A 17,555-nucleotide genomic window follows, 5' to 3' on the forward strand; every position below is an offset into this window, starting at 1 on the left:
ACCAACTACTCAACTACCATTGGCGACCGACTTCCCGCGCTCCTTTTTAAACTCCTCTCGGATGGGAGCATACAGCTTGTCGGTAAACGCCTGCATCTCCGGACTCTTCTGGTCTGCGTCAATAATGACGATGCTCTGCGCACTTTCGAGCTCATTACGGAGCGCACCCTTCTTGGTTTCCAGCAGCGCGCCACCCTTATACTTTGGATCCTCTACCAGCTCTTTCATCGCCTCTGCCACCTCGTCGGGAGTGATGCAGATGTCGTCGGTGTACGAGAACTGGCTGTTGACGTGCTTTGCGTCGGCGCCGGTCCAAAGGGGCGTGCTGACCATGCCAGGGAGTATGCAGACTACTTTGATCGATTCGTCTTGGTCCGCCTGCGCCATGCTCTTGCAAAATCCTACGACAGCGTGCCTTTATTCGTCAGCGGGTTGTCTTACGTCTACCAAACCGCTTGAGCAACTTACTTGGTCGCGCAATAAAGCGCAGCAGCATACGATCCAGTCACACCAGCTCCGGAGGCCACCAGACACACCACCCCTGGCTTATTCGCACACAGCAAACTCCGCATCGCTATCCTTGTCAACTTGATGGGGTGCTCGGCATTGATCTTCATCTGCATATAGGACTCATCCTCCTGGTCATACAAAAACGAGCTCCATTTCGGCTCAAATATCCCTGCGCCAGGCACCCAAACATCCGCTACCGCGCCTTTTCCGAACGCCTTCTCGACTTCTGAGGGGATGGCTTCGAGGTCTTTCCACTTGGAGACGTCGCAGGTCATGAAGGCCGCGGAGCCATTAGAGGATTCGACGAGCTCGGCGGCTTCGGTGGTGAGTTTGAGGTCGGCGATGAGGACGCGTGCGCCAGAGGAGATGGCGAGTCTGACAAAGGAGAGATTGATTCCACTTCCGCCGCCTGTCACAGCAGCGATCTTGCCGGAGAGGGGGAAGTGTCCTACAGGCATGGCTGTGGTAGAGGTGGTGGGTCGGAGGTGGGGAGAAGGCAAGGTCTGAAGGAGCGCAAGAAGGTACCGCGATAGTCAATGGAGGACGGGAATGCAGAAAGAAGAAAACAGTTTACTGTCCTACGATGTCGACCGCGTACATTCATTCAGTGCGAGGTGGGGTATTCGGGAAGCCTATCGTTTTCCAATGGTAAACTCATCGGGCTTCGGGCTGCCACTGTAGGTTCGCATGAACGTGTGATCGTTTGTGCAAGCCCCCAACACATTTGTACGCAACGCATGTTTCAGTAGCACTTGTCAAGAGGTGAGGTTGAGACGGGATGTCACCCACCCCCGAGTCTCGCGTGCACCTGAGAGATCGGCGCCTGACCTCACCTCGGCGAAAAGAAAATACGCAAGCTTCAGACCCTTAATATCCGACCCTTTGGTTCACTATCACAAGATAATGCGGTGGTGATGACAGCACGTGCTATGGACCGATAAGACTTGAGCTTCGTCCCTACAGTGCAGCCTTACCCTGTCATCCACCCAGCATGGCGGATAACCACTTAAAGCCCCAACCGGCCTCGACAGCAAGGCCTATCGCTGGCTCACCACGGGCAAGCGAATCCTTCCACTCCCATTCACCCTCGAGAGCGTCAGCGACAGCACGGTTGGCCACGCCGGTAGCAGGCTCGCCAGGAGGACGATCTACGGCACTCTCCCACGACGGGAGTAATTCAGGCACGCAGACACCCCTCGCCGGCGCAACTGGCAATTCTCTTCCAGGACCCGGAACCTCCTCGCTCTCGCAAGCATTGCGAGGCGGCTTCTCGCCGTCTCCTACAAGGCGACCGCAGCCTTCGATTCGCGAATCGGGCACGGCAAGATTAGGCAGTCCGCAGAGACGGCCGAACGAGACCTATGGCTCCTTCAACTCGTACAATGGACAACTAGGAAGGAGCCCGCGAGGAAGCGAAGACATTGAAGTGTTGCGGCGACATCTCGTGGGACCTCCACGGCCTGGCTCGGAGCCTGGCTCATACCGCCGGCCCAGCGAGCTCGAGCGGGATAAAGCTCCTGCAACGGACGGCGAGTTCTCGAGTCTGCAGCTACAGGGAGGCGATGTTACGAGACACATTTACAGATACGCGGAGAGGCGGGAGCGAGAGCAAGCAGAAGAGCTCGGGAGCGGTCGATTACGGCGCAGTTTGAGTGTGCATCTGCCTAAGCCAGAGGCTGAGGATAACGAGAGTATCAAGAATATCCAAGTTCCGGGCGGTTTCAGAAGAGACCATCTGCGACGCACAGCTGGCTCGCCTGCTCCGTCTAGCACGCAGCAGAGACCTCAGTACGGCACTGTGAATCGCGCTCAGACTGAACCGGCAAGGCATGACCCACGATTCGTTACCAGCAACTTTATCGAGTTCCTTACGCTCTATGGTCACTTCGCGGGCGAATCATTAGACGAAGACGACGAAGCGCTGGGACCGGATGAGTACTTCTCTTCAGATGCCTACGACGAAGCTACGGAAGCAGAGGATGGCAACTCTTCCGACGGGTGGGGCGAGGACTCTGCCCTGCTCACGCCTGGCAAGCGGAAACGTCGACGAAAAGCTCGTGAAGGAGGCAAAGCGTCACCACTGGGAGCTGCATTACTCCTCCTGAAGTCGTTCGTCGGCACAGGCGTGCTATTCCTACCACGCGCCTTCTACAACGGCGGCATGCTGTTCTCCTTCCTCGTTCTGATCGTCCTGGCCTGCCTGAGCTACTACTGCTTCATACTCCTCGTTGGCACCCGGCTGAAGTCCTACAAGAATCTCTCATACGGCGACATGGGTGGTGCAATTTACGGCAGCACCTTCCGCAACCTCATCAACTTCTCCCTCGTCATCAGCCAGATCGGCTTCGCCTCCGCATACATTGTCTTCGTCTCGACCAACATCCAAGCCTTCATCCTCGCCGTCTCCGACTGCCGCACCACCATCTCCATCAGCTGGGTCATCTTCGCGCAGATGCTGCTCTTCCTGCCCATCAGCCTGTACCGCAACATCAACAACATCCAGAAGATGGCTTTGGTCGCCGACCTCTTCATCCTGCTTGGGCTTATCTACCTTTACTACTACGACCTCCGCACCATCTACGTCAACAATGGAATTGCCGACACCATCAACTTCAACCCCTCCACCTGGACCCTGCTCATCGGCACCGCTATTTTCACCTTTGAAGGCGTCGGCCTCATCATCCCGATCCAAAGCGGAATGGCCGAGCCGAACAAGTTCCCGAGAGTGCTGGCGATCGTCACAATCATCATCTTCTTCATCTTCACCTCCATCGGCATGCTCTCGTACGCTGCGTACGGCTCCTCGACCAAGACCGTCATCCTGCTCAACCTGCCTCAAGACGACGGGCTGGTCAATGGCGTGCAGTTCCTGTACAGCTGTGCAATTCTCCTCAGCATCCCGCTGCAGATCTTCCCGGCGATCGAGATCACGAGCCAGCAGATGTTCAGCAAGACCGGAAAATACAACCCGTACATCAAGTGGCAGAAGAACTGCTTCCGGTTCTTCATGGTCATGCTGTGCGCGGCGGTGGCGTGGGTGGGCGCGAATGATTTGGATAAGTTTGTGAGTATTGTGGGGAGTTTTGCTTGTATTCCGTTGGTGTATATCTATCCGGTGAGTCGTCCTTCTACAATCTACTGTGATACGATGATGCTGACGAGCCGTAGCCTCTTATGCACCAGCGTGTCGCCGCTACTCGAACCTGGCAGAGAGTTGTTGATTTCACGCTCGTCGGCTTTGGATTCTGTATGATGACTTATACCACGGCGTTGACCATTATGAGTTGGGTGCAGGGGACGTCGGATGTCACGCCTGGGTATTGTGATTGAGCTGGTGGATGTTGTATCTTGTATTGGGGAGGGAGAGATGCATAGCCTTGCGTTTGGTCGAGTAATGTGATTTTGGATGGCAGTGTTGGCGCATTTATGCTTTTCAGCGAGGCGCATGAGCGAAACAGGTGGGATATGTAGATTTAATAGATACAATCGGAGACGGTGTACAGTGATGTGTTCAACTCCTTACAATGAGTGAGTGCTAAAGACCAGACATTGGATACATGCTGGTATTTCGCAGTCCGTCCACGGAGTACCGAACGCCGCCTTCTCCAACTTCCACAACGATCTCGTGCTGCTGCAGAATTCGAAGATCGCATTCAGGCCCGAGATTTTGGACCTCAGCTAGCGCGGTCCAGTCTGTGGCCAATCAGGGAGAGGCTGTCTGGCGTGGCGTGGCCTCTTCTCGAACATCAAAAAATGTGCTGCTGAAGTGCCTGAGAATCGGTTCCGATCACAGATTTTTAAACAGCCGTTAGCGTCATGGGGTTTGGAGCCAATCAGAGCACAGGTGAAACATCGAGGGAATTGGTGAGAACAAACTGGAATATTTCTCTAAGTCAGACGCAATGCCTTACGTTGTATAGTATCTGTCGGCTGAGCGGACGTCTATCCCAACCACCGCGATGCCCACTATCATCAACCGCAGTCTACTCCTTTCCAGGCACACTCCGCTTCGAAAAGCCCTCCTTGACCTTCTCATACACCGCATCCTTGTCCACGTTGGCATCCACCTTCACCACCTTGCCCTCCTTCTCAAAATGCTCCACCACCGGCATACTTGTGTCGACGAACGTTCTAAACCTCTTCTTGATTGACTCCTCGTTGTCGTCCGCCCGCCCGCTACTCCTTCCCCGCTCGATCAACCGCTCGTGCATGGTACTCTCAGTGCAGTCAAAGAAAAGCGTGAATTTGCTCGGCACTACCACCTCCTCGAACTTTGTCGCCTGGTCCATTTTCCGCGGAAAGCCGTCGATCAGGAACTTCCTGTTCCCACTCTTCTCGATTTCAGAATTCATGGCATTTTCCAGTAATTGGATCGTGACCTCCATCGGAACGATCTGACCTTCCTTGATGTAGGATTTGATCATGTCGCCGAACTCGCTTCCCGGTCGGTCTTGCTCTTCTCGCAGCAAGTCACCCGCAGACAGATGCTTGAAGCCGTAGTCTCGCACGATGTTGGAGCACTGGGTGCCTTTGCCTGCACCTGGACCGCCGAGAACGAAGATGACCAGGGCGGAGTCGGGACCAGTGCCTGGAGAGAAGAGTGGCGATGTACGTTTGGGAGCCACGAGGGCGGGGTTGTTCTCTAAAGCGGGCATTGTGTTTCAATCAATCCTCGTCCTGCTTCGTCTTAGGCCACTGTTGCTTCGGCGGTGCTCGTTCGGGGAGAGTGTAGTGGCTTGATCCGGAGCCTTCGCGGGCTTTGGCTAGCCAGTAAAAGGAGGCACTGCCCAAGCAGAAGATGGCTACGAGCGGGAGGAAGGGGAGTTGCGAATCGGTGGTTCGTGATCGTGGCGTTGGCGGGGACTGGTAGTTGCCGGTAACCGGCTTCTGCTGGTCGAGACGGCGGTGTGACTGGTGCAGAGAGCGGCGTGGCTTGATTGGTAACGCTTTGAATGTAGTACGTTGGGCGGTTCGTGAGAACATGATGGTAGAAGTGGTTGACGAGCTTCACTAGCCACGAGGCAAGCACTTTCCTTCTTTCGTGCTTGGCGTTGTCGGCCAATCATCGGCGCTCAAACTATCGATAACAGCCGCGCCTGCCTTCGCGTGCACCGCGTCGTTCAGCATCACACACCAAACATCCTGCAGAGAATATAGCCAGGCAACATGAACAGCCTGCAGGATCAAGGCCGAGCGCTGTATAAGCGCGGAGACTATGCAAAAGCTATCGAGTGCTTCGATCGCGCCATTGGGAGAGCAGAGTCTGTCCAGCTTGTGGACAACCGCGCAGCTTGCCATGAGAAACTCAAGGATCTCCCGGCCGCTCTCAAGGATGCAAAGAAAGCCATCGGACTGGGCAGAGAGGACCCAACTGGGTACCTTCGTGCTGGCAAAGTACTCACGAAGATGGACAAGCCGGCCATTGCTCTGGACATCTACTCGCATGGATTGAGGTCCGTCAGGCATGTTGGGCAGGGGTACGAAGTAGGTGTTTTGGTTTCCATTTCGCAAGACTCCGGCATACTGATGGCCTTGTAGCTCCTCAAAAAGGTGCACAAGGAAACCCTGGACATCATCTCGCCACCAAAGAGTGTCGACCCACTCACCATGCTGCCGCGAGAGCTTGCGGAGACCATCCTGGAGCATCTCTCCTTTCGAGAGCGTGTGAACGCAAGTCGAGTATCAAAGGGATGGGCCGCATTCATTCGATCAACGCCGAACCTATGGACGCATCTGGATCTTTCTCACGCACACAGAAAGGTTCCGGCCAAATTCATCAGCCGTGCTATCAACGTAGGACGCTCGAGACTCCGTAAGGCTTCGCTCAACCGGCTTTGGGACTTTGACAAGACTCTTGTCGCGCTCGTGAAGCAGTGTCAGCTGGAAGAGCTGGTCCTGCTTCAGTGTGGGCTTCAAGGAACCAATCTAGTTAGAAGCATTCATTCAGCCAAGCATCTGAAGTCATTCAACTTTGGAAGAGACACGCAGATACCGGACGAGGACCTCGCGGCAATACTCAAGGCAATATCCGATCGCGTGGAAGCAATCTCGGTCACTGTGGGCGATCAGTATAAGTGCATACCAGCCAGTGCTCTCACGCAGCGGAGCGTTGTTCGCTTCGACTCAGTCTGCGAGAAATTGACCTCACTGACGTGTACGTGGGTGAGCACTCGCTGCGCAACGACGCTTCTGGCGACAGCATCGATCCTCTACCCCAACATCAAGTTCTTAGCCATACATCAGCGACTGAACGAAACGGTGAGCAGACCGGGCCGGCAGATTCCGCTTGCCGAGTGCAAGCAGCTGTTGCAGCTAGATCTCGAGGTTGATCTGTTCAATGAGGATAGGCTGACCTTGCCTCCGAGCTTAGTGAGGTTGAGATTGGCACCGATAGGCAGCGGCCATCGGCCGGAACCTTTCTTAAGTCTTGCTTCGTCGATAACAGCATTGCCATGCTTGCAAGAGTTGTCGATCGTTGGGTGGGGGCACGCGTGGGTGCACACACTGTGCTACGTGCTTCTCAGACGTCATGAGAATGATCCTCCCAATACCAGGAACCAAGAATCCGCAACAGACGACTCTCTACTAGACCTGCCGAGCAATGCACTCGCTGAACCACAGTCTAAGCTTCGCAGGCTTGCTGTGGATTATGGGATCCACGAACAGAACGGAAAATCCCTTTGCGCCTTTCTCGACGTTGAGCGACTTCGTGAGCTTGAGCATCTGGCGTGGACCTCCGCCGCACTGTGCGACGACGACGAAGTAAGCGACATTGTCAAAAAGCAACCAAAGCTGCGGACTTTGGACCTCACGGGCTCGAGCGTGACTGGCGTTGGTGTCAAGGAGGCCGCGAAGCTGCAGAATCTGGAAGAGTTGGTACTGGACGACTGTCGCTTCCTTGGGGAGGATGCTGTTGAGTGGGCACGCGCACAAGGCCTGAGGGTGCGACACAAGATGAAGAAGGAAATCAGTGGGGCGAAAAAGGTGAGGTACTAAACGCCAACCCCTGGAGCAAGGTCGGAAACATGGCTGTTAGGGCCATGGTCTCCATCTCGAGCGTGGAGTGGTGTGGGCACGCTCACACTGGAGGGACGCGAGCTCGGGTCACTATTTGTGGTGAGTGCAGCACAATGCGGTGGAAAAAAGGTCATCACAAGGCCCTGAGCGGCCTCACCGGCTGTGTTGTATATGGAGCGAACATGACAATCATCTGGACGAAAGAGCAAGCCCAGACGAATGCGCATATCGTAATACGCTTGTCAGAGCTGTCTGCAAAAGCTTCGATGTGTCCGACGAGACCTTGACTACGACAAAAGATGCGTGTGTTTTATATTCGTCTCCAGTGGCTTGAAACACTAAGCCTCGGTAGAGTTTGGGCTGATATAGCCGACATCGGCCTCCAACGCGTCTTCCATCTTTAGCACATTGCTGTACAAACACATGAAACATCGCAGCATCTGATCTAAGCCAAAAGTAAAACACAATGTCACGCGTCTTCCGCCGCCTAGCATCGACCACGTCAAAAACATCAGCATCCGACGCAGCAGCAGAAATCCTACAACGTTTCGGAAACAAGCCCATCTTCGTCCGCGAGCAACTAATCGACGCCAACCAAGCTCGTCTCCTGACCGCCACCCTAGGCCGGCCTAAACTTCATGAATCCGACAAACTGCTCGCCGACGGCACTCCCATGAAAGGCACCCCCCTGCCACCTGGTTATCACTGGGCTTACTTTACTCCCACGTTTCTGGAGCAGGATCTCGGCATCGATGGCACAGATAAGACGCTCAACCCTCTGGCGCCATGGACGAGGAGGATGTGGGCGGGAGGCGAGTTGTTGTGGCAGCAGAATCCGGCGCAGTTGCTTCGGGTGGGGAGTACGGTGACGGAGATTACGAGGATTGTGAGTGCGGAGGCGAAGACGATGAGGGATGGGAATAGTATGGTGTTGGCGGGGCTGGAGAAGACTTATGAGAGTGATAATGGGGTTGCTTTGGTTGATAAGAGGTCTGTTGCTTCGTGCAGCTGTTGTAGTGGTTGCTTGCTGACGATTTGAGGGCAGGAATTGGGTGTTTCGACATGAGATGACGGAGAAGGAGCCGCTCCCACCTATGCCGGAGCAGAAGCCTTTACCAGAGGCCAAAGAGGGTGTGGACCTTTTGAAAATACTGCAGGTTTGTTGGAAGTGCCGCTGATCAGTGAACAGGCCAATACAGCCGCGATTTCCAGAGAACAGACGTTCAGTTGTTCCGCTTCTCAGCCCTGACGTTCAACGCTCACAAGGTAAGTTGTTGAACCTCCTCACGGGCGTCCAACAACGCTAACAATCGTCAATCAGATTCACTACTCCCGCGACTGGTGCCAGAACGTCGAAGGCCACCGCGATCTCGTCGTTCACGGCCCGCTCAACCTGATTAGTATCCTGGATCTCTACCGCGACTCCAACGGAAACAGCTCTCCGGAAACGGTCCCTAAGTCGGTTTCATACCGAGCCATGTCGCCGCTGTATGTTGGAGAGAAGTACCGGATCTTGCTTGAGAAGGACGCAGAGGCGAAGAGTGGAGAGAGATCGAAATGGAATGCGGAGGTTAGAGATTCTTTTGGGAAGACGGGGATGAAGGGAACGATTGTTGAATAGGAGAATGTAGTGAGGGGAGGTGTTTGTATATAGGAAACGCTATACCTGTAGATAGACCAAACTGATGCTCTCGAGCTCGAGACAGACACTGTCTCGTGGATCAGACCTGCTGGTGAACGTTCAATGATTGGAGACTTGTGACAAGACATACTTGTGCACTGGTCGGCTCGAGAATTCTCTCTGGTCAATAGTGAAGTCTTCTGACAGTGAGCAACGGCAGTACAGAAGTACATGTACCCCTCTTCGGCTACATGACGACCAGCAACGTCAGAAAAGTGCCAAGGCCGCCGCAACGCCTTCACATCGGCGGTGAGGCTCTTGCTCGAGTCGCCGACATGGTTTGATAACCAGAGACGCCGCCAAACACAATCCGGATGTCAGACAACACCGGTCCACCGCCGCGTAAAAGGGCTCGTCAGGCTTGTTTGGCTTGTGTAAGTACACGTGTCTCGAGCTCCCATCATGCGTCTCGCTCGAGCTCGATGATTTCAGATATACTCAAGCGCAATACCTAACACGTCTGCAGAACGCACGACGAGTAAAATGCGATGTGACTGAAAGGCAGCCATGCCAAAACTGCGTGGCTGGCAATGTTACCTGCGAGACGCGCGAAAGCCGGCGTGGGAAGCATCCACGGCCCAATAAGAAACGACATTCCCTGGATAGCAGTGCCTCCGGAGCTCGCAGTCAGCATGACGATGAAGTAGCCGGAGCCCAGGTCCTTGCGTCGCTGCACCGGGATATCAATGCCACTCAACCAGAGGCGGCAATCAAGAGCTTCCTGCCGGGCGAGCAGCCCAACGGTCCACGCCCAGAGGTTCGTCTGGAGGAAGACGGCGATGTTTTCTTGGGGGAGGCAACATCTCTAAGATACGTGCATGATGCGCCAGACTCCGCGGCACCTACGTCCAACTCGCCGGATCAAAGTGCCAGACTGCGCTACGCCGTGCCCTCTGCAGTCAAGGCCGAATCGCTCATCCCCGACTGGGAAGTGCAGCGACGGGAGAGGAGGAAGGAGCATCTAAGGCAGGATGGCGCACTCTCCTTCCCGGATTCATCAGTCGTAGAGGGGTTGCTAAAGGCCTACTTCCGCTGGTTCCATCCATGCTTCGCCGTCGTGGACGAGATGGACATCTGGGCGCAGCACAGCCAAGGCACGCTTTCGCCTCTGTTACTGCAAGCCATGCTGTTCGTCGGAGTGCTTCACTGTGAAGATTCTGTGCTTCTGGCTTTGGGCGAAGGCACCCGACATCGCGCCAAGTACATCTTCTACATGCGGGCCAAGGACATCTATGATGCTGAGGTCGAGCAGAAGAAGATCACTGTGATTCAGTCGCTGTTCTTGATGAGCTTTTGGAGAGCCGGCGCATTGCTCGAAAAGGACACCCGGCATTGGCTCGCTGTAGCGATATCTTTGGCCCAGACGAAGGCTCTTCATCGATCTGCTGGCAACGCTGATAGCCAGGCTGCGAAACTGCGACGACGAATATGGTGGTCGTTGTATACTCGCGACCGGCAATGCGCCGCAGCGTTGGGACTGCCAAATCGAGTCCGGGATGAGGACTGCGACTTTGAGTCCCTCGAGAGATCCGACTTCGATCACGCCTACCACGACAGTGTGCCACAAAAGGCTGCAGACCAGTACATCACTTATGCCATGGGCATGACTGAATTGGCGAAACTGCTGGGACAAATAGTGCACTCTGGCTACTTGCCCAACAAAAGGCTCACCAGCGTGTACAGAGAGCAGATCCGGAGCAGGCTGGCCCAGTGGAGGGATCAGCTACCGATAGCAATGCAGCCGGACAACAACAGCGGAGAGCCGCCGAGCTTCTACGCCAATATGCAGCACTTGGCTTACAACAATCTTCTGATCCTACTTTACCGGTCCGGCTACATCGGTGCCCAGGAGGAAGACCGAGAGGTTGACGGCAGCATAGCAATCACCGCTGCATCTCGCAACACTCGCATCGTCGAGGACATGCTATCGGACGAAACGCTTCGGCACGGGCAAGTACATGTCATAACAAACCTGTTCAACACACTCTGCATGCACACGATCCAGTTGCGCCGCTCTGTGGGATCTGGACGGACGGTGGCAGTCTCGCGAGCAAAAATCTGCCTTAATGGCTTGCAAGAATTGCAGAAAACGTGGGAAGTCACGAACTGGGTCCTAGAGCTCTTTTTCCAATACCTCGATCGCTCGACGGCCGAGAGCCTGCAAATGCAAGACCAGCAACAGCCGCCTTCCACACAACCCACGAACGCCCGGCCACTGGAGGCGAAACCATACGTCAAGACTCCACAGCCATCCACGCCGCTCTACCCGGCTATGCAAGCTCCGTATTTCAATCCAGGCACCTCTCAGTCTATGTTAGATGCGGCTCCTGCTACGCCTTGGGAGTCCGATCCTAACCGAACCGACCAGTTTTTGTTCAGCTCGATGGAGCATGGCTTCGCGTTTGGAGAGGGTGAGATTGCCGAGTGGAATCCCACGGAGCTGGAGTTTAATGCTTCTTTCTTTCCGTCGGCCAATGCTGGGATGCATAACTTTTGGGCTTGAGAAGCGTCAACGATCACTCGGGCTCTACTATGGCCGGCGTGATTAGGCTCATCCGCTATTCACGATGCAAGTGACTGAGATGCGGGAGGTAACGATGTATAAAGACAATTTATGGTCTATGCAACTGTATCCCTCTCCATGCTCTGCTCATCTGCGACAGCTAATTCCTCATCCAACACCTGGTCACGTTTCGAACGTCCAAAGCAACATCGACCCATCCATTCCTCCAACTTGAAGCCTCCTTCTTGCCATGCTCTAGCCTCTGGGAGATCGTCAAAGGACTGACCAAATGCTTTCGCTCTTCTTCGGAGCTCTCGAGTTCGTAAGAGCCAGACGCCATGTGAGATGAAGACTCCGTACTCCACTGTACAACTGTGGTATCGTCAACTAATGGCTACACCTGTTGAATGTTCGCCTGGGACTTACCAGACTGCGTAGAGCGTTCCAAATTCGATATCGAACGTGTTCTGGAAGACCAACGACAACAACGAGAACAGCGCTCCCGACGAATCAACCAAGAGGAACCAGAAGTCAATGCCCACCACCCTCCCACGCCTCTTCATCAGCTCAAAGGGTATAGGCGCGTAGCCGGAGAGCAGCGTAATGCAAGCAATGATCCCAAACGTCATCACCGGCCACGAAACTCCCCGTGAGTAAGGTCCGCGGATAACGAAGACAAAAACGATCTGTAGCGCCGCTACGAACGTCAAGAGCACGGTAACAGCGAGGATACATTTCCATGCTTTCCAGCGGCGGCCGTAGTAGAGACCTGCCCCAGAACATCAGTTTTGCCCGTCCGTCGTAGTAGATAGCTGCTCGATCTGATCGTGGATGAACTCACACTGCCCCCAACTAACACCACAAAACAGCCCGAACAGCTGCGGCTGGATCTGCAACCCGACATTGAACCTCTGCGTGATCGAGTAGACACCGAAAGGCAAAGAGGAAAGACTCCAGAGGAACATCATGGCTTCGGGCAGGCCTTTGGTGGATTTCGTGCGGTAGGAGTGCCAGATTTGCGGGAGGAGTTGGATGCACCATAGGACGGTCTGTGGGTGTTTAGCATTCTCGTGTGTCTGTAACGTTTCGCGGTGGATGGGTGACCCACGCCTATGGCTCCCAGCACCGTCGCTGAGGTTGGGATGCTTTCCTGCGGCGCCATAGCATGCTACTACGAGAAAAGAGTGCTCGAGGCTAGATGTAACAATATGTGGATAGAAATGCGAAAGTCACACAGTATTGAAACTGTGCATGTGCGTCTGACAATGTCATTGTGTCCGCATCCATGCAGTGATCCCAGCATGTCGAAGTGGGTTGAACAACACTGTGGGTCGGCAGAGCTTGCGCAGAGCTTGTCCGCCACATGGCCTGCATCACGGTGCGGTACCTTCCTACTTCGGACATCGTAGGCGATGGACGAGGCTCGAAGGTGTGATCAGTGAGCTTTTCACATGTGTCTTGTCTGAACACACGCGTGCGGAATCTAATCTACAAACGGCTTGAACGCTGTCAAAAAGCACACAACAAGCCTCAAAGCACTACACCTCCGTCTCAATTCCCGACTGCTTGGTATGGTGATGAAACAGCCCGTGGAGCTTCGACTCCGTCCGCTCAAGCTTATGCGAAGCCCACTGCGCTGTTCGAGGGATCTGCGAGAACGTCAGCAAAAGTCGAGCCATGGGCAATACTGATGGTGATCATGGTTATGTCGAGGGTTACGAACCTTCCACTGCATCACCCCCCGATTCTGCCGACTCAAATGCCCCTGCTGCTTCTTCAAATCCTTCACCTTCTCAACCGGACCTTTCTTCCCTTCCCCATCATCACCCTCAACCTTTCCGTTCCCATGTTCCTCGTCACTGCTATCCGTATCCTCACCGTCCACGATTCCGGCTTCCTTCTCATGCTGCATCTCCTCCAGATTATCCCGCGCCGCCTCCAGCACCTCGACCACATCGCTCACTTCCTTTTGCTTGGAAGCCCATTTACTATGGGCAGAACCGAGCCCGTTCCAGAAGGTGAGGCGGAGCTTGATGGTGCCGACTTTCTCGCCGCATTCGGGGAGGGCGTTTTTGGTCGCGCGCTCGTAGTCGCCTTTCCAGACGTTGAGGGTCATTTCCTTTTCTTCTTCGTCCGGGATGTTTTTGAGCCATAGTACGGCGAATGCTGGGGTTTGGTCCCGGAAGGTGCCGGTATGGCGGAATTCAATCGCGAGACTGGTACTGTACCGCTTATGCACGGGAAGTTTGAGGCTCTGATCATGCTTCGACTTCCAAGTGCCAGAGTGCTTGTCAGGATACATCTTCCCGCTTCCCAAGTCGGTGTGGAACTTCAGCTTGAAATGCTTCAGCTCCTCCGATACTTCGACCTCTGAGATTGGAGATGGGATTTCTAGCGTGCCGTACTGCCAGCCGAGAGATTCAGGTGGAGCTTGTAATTGTACGCTTCGCCAAACCATGGAGAGACGGATGCGGCCGTATCCGATCCCGCCGGCCACAGGGTAGAAGCCGTTGACTTGCGAGCGCTCCTTGAAGACCTCCCACAGCGGTAGATGGACAATACCGAGCAGTGGGTCGTCCTCTTTGACTCTCGCGTCGCGCACAGAGACGTAGACCTCCGCGCTCCGCCAGTCGGCGAGATAGCGTTCGGTGGAGGCGTTGTAGAAGGGCTTCGCGTTCTTGGGCTTCGTGCGCGTCTTGAAGGCTTTGTTGTGGTTGATGATGACTGTGCAGTAGGCAGACGGGAGGCCCTCGCCTTCTTCCTCTTCGTCGTTGCCTTCTTCGGCTTTCTCATTCTGAGTCTTGCTGACTTTCTCAAGCTCGAGACCTAAGCGCACGTGAGAAGAACTCGTCAGCAGATGTCTTAGACAATGAATCAGAAACCGGCCTCATTAGAATTAGACAGGCCTTGTAAGGGCGTTCTACGCCTGACAGAATGATGTAGATGAGGGATGGAGTACGCACCCGTAATCTGGTGGATCTGAATGCTGAAGACGCCGCTTGGGAAGCCGTCCGGCGGAGGAGAAGAAATAACCATGGCATCCTGCATGCTCTTGAACTCCTGCGCCTTCTGCTGCTCCAGCTCATCTGCGTCGCCTTTGTGCCGCCCCTCCTTGATATGTGCCTCACGCAGCTTTCGTTGACAGACTTCGTCGGCCTTCTTCTCGAGTTGTTCCAGACTCTTGATTTGGGGATCGAACGTTTGCTTCTCCAGTTGACACTGCTGTATCCGCGCCTTCGAGAAATAGCCAATGCTCCATTCCAGCTTGCCGGGCATGTTTTCGCCCTTCTTAAGAGCGCGGAAGCCGTCCTCCCGATGCCACATCTTGCTGTTGGACTCATCGCGTCGCATGATCTCTTTGAGGTCTACTTCCACTCGACCGAGATCATCATCCGCAGTCATCCGATCAGAGTCCCAGAGCTGCACTCTGATGCGCTCATCCACATTCAGCTCCTCTGGCGTCACCAAGACGTAGGCAGTTTCGTCCCACCAGGGCTCCATCTCGTTCAGCAATAGCCTTGTAGACCACATCGGCTTCCCGAACTTAGCCCACCCAACACTGACATAAGGATCGGATGAGCCATCCTTAATGAGCGGGATCCCCTGATCGCCAGTCTTGAAGTCATACCCCCGCTTGATGTTCACCACCAACACTCCTCTCGCATCGGTATCCTTCTTGAAGTCGTCGCCCGCTAGCATGTCCTTGAGGTCAAGGTTGAGACTCTTCGGCGCGACGTATTGAGCCATCGCGGCATCGACCGAGCTTTGCACAAAGTTGCTGATGAGCGGCACCTAACCGGCATAAGTGTTAGCAAGTCTCAAGATACTCGAGATAAAGGAGCAGGTAATCTCAGGGTATCACCCGTCTTGAGACAATGTTTGAGACGAGCGGTACCCTTTTACCGGTCACACTTACATCCATAATATTGACCGCATGCTTCGAAAGCGGCGTGCACGAGAGCTCGACTTTCGGCTGGCCCAGGAATGTGAACGTGCACAAGGAGAAGAAAGGAGGATCCGGACACAGTTGGAGTCGCAGTCGCACGGTGCCTACCACACCGCGCAGATCCACCCACACTGGGAACTTGACGCCTGCTGGGAGGTAGAAGGCCATGTAGAGGTGCATGTCGTTCGCTCGGTCCTTGATGCTGCGCTTGCCAGAGCGTGCACGGTAGGCAAAGGAGACTTCCATGTTGATGAAGTCGCCATCTTCGGCCTCCAGACCTTCGGCGGTTTGCTGTTGGGATCCATCCTGGGCCTGCTCTGTCTGATCATTGCCGTTGCCGTTGCCGTTCTGGCCCTTTTCGCCGTTCTGCACCTCGCCTTCGCCCGAGACCTGGCGGTCATTTGCCTTGTCCTGGTCAGATTTCTCGAGTTTTCCATCTTCATTGACAGCCCGGGCCGCAGCGCCTGTGGGCAGCCACCTGATCCCGAGAATCCGAATGTTCTCGCTTCCCTGGCCAATGTCATTGACACTGACCATCTGCACCATTTTCGGAAGTGACGCCTGCATGACATCCTCGAGAGTATCCGCTAGGCTTGTGAAGAGATCCGGATTGATCAGCGGCCACACCGACCCAAGCAGAGCATTGAGCCAAGCAACCGATTCGGTGTCATGTCCCTCTGACGATGCAACAGTCTTCTCACCATTCGCGTTCCAGATCTCGTCATCCCACAGGCTTTCTATTCGCTTTCCCATCCAATCTCTCACAGCCCAGATCAACGCAGCCACTGCGCCCGATGCTGCCGATCCCAGAATAGCCCATAATGTGAGGCGGACTGACCACCGAGGAATGCTCGTTTTCTCGTTCAGGTGACCAGCGATAGAGTCGGAATTGACCAATCGCTCCAATGCACCAGCGAGCACCAATAGCACGACGACACCTATGAGCCCAATGGTTACACCGCGTCGAGAGATGTCTGCCAGCTCTGTTTGAATGGTGTCGAAGTTGGGTGGCGGGAACAATGTCCGCATGTCATCGTGACCTTGCTGCAGATCTCTCGTCTCCTGCTGGAGCTGGTCTCCGGACTTCCGCTTGTTGCTCAGCCCGGTAGCAGTCCTCGTGGTAGATCCAAAGGGTTCCTCGTTCTCGGGAACCTCTTCCAATGCGGCGGAAGTCAGGTCATGGATCCAGACTGGCAGATGGGTAACAGGATCAGTAACTTCTCTATCAGCCCTCTCATCCTTGCGTTTCTTCAAGTCTTTTCGCCTGGTCCGCGGGTCCTCAGCACCGGCGTCAGCCTCTGAAGTGTCTACAGGCGATTCATCGTCCTCCTGCTGGTTCTGCGATTCGCCGGCATCAAAGTCCTCGGGCTCATACGGTCGGTCGACTTCTTGGCGCTCACCGTAGTCGGTCTGGTCACCCTGGTCACCGTACTGTTGGGCTGCGGACTGACGTGCCTTCTTCTCCTCGCGATACCGGCTGATGGTGGGTATCTGGTGCTTCTCGGTGTGAGGCGGCCTATAGCGGTGCTGCTCGTCGGCGTCATCGTTGCCCGACATGATGGATGGGCTCGATGGGCCTATTTGCTGTCCTCGAGGTGATCACGCGGCCGAGTGTTCACCGGGGAGTCTCGGCCAGCTCACACATGTCGTTTCCTTGCCTTTCCAGTGAATGTGCGTCCTCGCCGGCTGGCAGGAGCTTCGCGTGAGCGTCTGAAGCTTGATGGGAAGGTGTTGAAGCAGGCGAGTTTCGAAGAAGGTCAAGAAATGCAATTGACCTACTCTGTCACAAACGGTGCGCTGTGTCGCACTTGCAAGCTTGATTTAGAAGTGCTATAGACTGGCATTGGCTTGATTCACCGCGGGTACAGTGGAGAGGACGCGGCGAACCTGCCAAGGCC

General features: G+C 54.9%; 8 protein-coding genes across 8 annotated transcripts; 4 read left to right on the top strand and 4 right to left on the bottom strand.

The window, feature by feature from the left end:
* Nucleotides 1-9: 9 nt before the first annotated feature.
* LTR77_002203 (uncharacterized protein) lies at nt 10-968 on the bottom strand (the record flags this gene model as incomplete). Its single annotated transcript, XM_064799462.1, has 2 exons — nt 10-415; nt 469-968. 2 exons carry the CDS (start codon nt 966-968, stop codon nt 10-12), a joined length of 906 nt encoding a protein of 301 aa, XP_064662217.1.
* Nucleotides 969-1,501: 533 nt separating this feature from the next.
* LTR77_002204 (uncharacterized protein) lies at nt 1,502-3,840 on the top strand (the record flags this gene model as incomplete). Its single annotated transcript, XM_064799463.1, has 2 exons — nt 1,502-3,625; nt 3,679-3,840. The coding sequence occupies 2 exons, from the start codon at nt 1,502-1,504 to the stop codon at nt 3,838-3,840; spliced, it is 2,286 nt and encodes a 761-aa protein (XP_064662218.1).
* Nucleotides 3,841-4,493: 653 nt separating this feature from the next.
* Nucleotides 4,494-5,165, bottom strand: URA6 (bifunctional uridylate/adenylate kinase; the record flags this gene model as incomplete). Its single annotated transcript, XM_064799464.1, has 1 exon — nt 4,494-5,165. The coding sequence occupies one exon, from the start codon at nt 5,163-5,165 to the stop codon at nt 4,494-4,496; it is 672 nt and encodes a 223-aa protein (XP_064662219.1).
* Nucleotides 5,166-5,676: 511 nt separating this feature from the next.
* Nucleotides 5,677-7,506, top strand: LTR77_002206 (uncharacterized protein; the record flags this gene model as incomplete). Its single annotated transcript, XM_064799465.1, has 2 exons — nt 5,677-5,994; nt 6,049-7,506. 2 exons carry the CDS (start codon nt 5,677-5,679, stop codon nt 7,504-7,506), a joined length of 1,776 nt encoding a protein of 591 aa, XP_064662220.1.
* A 487-nt stretch (nt 7,507-7,993) lies between these two features.
* On the top strand, nt 7,994-9,148 carry LTR77_002207 (uncharacterized protein; the record flags this gene model as incomplete). The annotated part of the gene is made up of 4 exons (XM_064799466.1): nt 7,994-8,517; nt 8,573-8,684; nt 8,740-8,793; nt 8,849-9,148. The coding sequence occupies 4 exons, from the start codon at nt 7,994-7,996 to the stop codon at nt 9,146-9,148; spliced, it is 990 nt and encodes a 329-aa protein (XP_064662221.1).
* Nucleotides 9,149-9,522: 374 nt separating this feature from the next.
* On the top strand, nt 9,523-11,711 carry LTR77_002208 (uncharacterized protein; the record flags this gene model as incomplete). Its single annotated transcript, XM_064799467.1, has 2 exons — nt 9,523-9,582; nt 9,675-11,711. 2 exons carry the CDS (start codon nt 9,523-9,525, stop codon nt 11,709-11,711), a joined length of 2,097 nt encoding a protein of 698 aa, XP_064662222.1.
* A 116-nt stretch (nt 11,712-11,827) lies between these two features.
* Nucleotides 11,828-12,873, bottom strand: LTR77_002209 (uncharacterized protein; the record flags this gene model as incomplete). The annotated part of the gene is made up of 4 exons (XM_064799468.1): nt 11,828-12,083; nt 12,138-12,480; nt 12,553-12,760; nt 12,820-12,873. 4 exons carry the CDS (start codon nt 12,871-12,873, stop codon nt 11,828-11,830), a joined length of 861 nt encoding a protein of 286 aa, XP_064662223.1.
* A 376-nt stretch (nt 12,874-13,249) lies between these two features.
* On the bottom strand, nt 13,250-17,214 carry LTR77_002210 (uncharacterized protein; the record flags this gene model as incomplete). The annotated part of the gene is made up of 4 exons (XM_064799469.1): nt 13,250-13,360; nt 13,435-14,537; nt 14,675-15,503; nt 15,628-17,214. The coding sequence occupies 4 exons, from the start codon at nt 17,212-17,214 to the stop codon at nt 13,250-13,252; spliced, it is 3,630 nt and encodes a 1,209-aa protein (XP_064662224.1).
* Between the last annotated feature and the right edge of the window lie 341 nt (nt 17,215-17,555).

Source organism: Saxophila tyrrhenica, assembly GCF_035928015.1.
Source record: "Saxophila tyrrhenica strain CCFEE 5935 chromosome Unknown scaffold_3, whole genome shotgun sequence".
Taxonomy (NCBI): domain Eukaryota; kingdom Fungi; phylum Ascomycota; class Dothideomycetes; order Mycosphaerellales; family Extremaceae; genus Saxophila; species Saxophila tyrrhenica.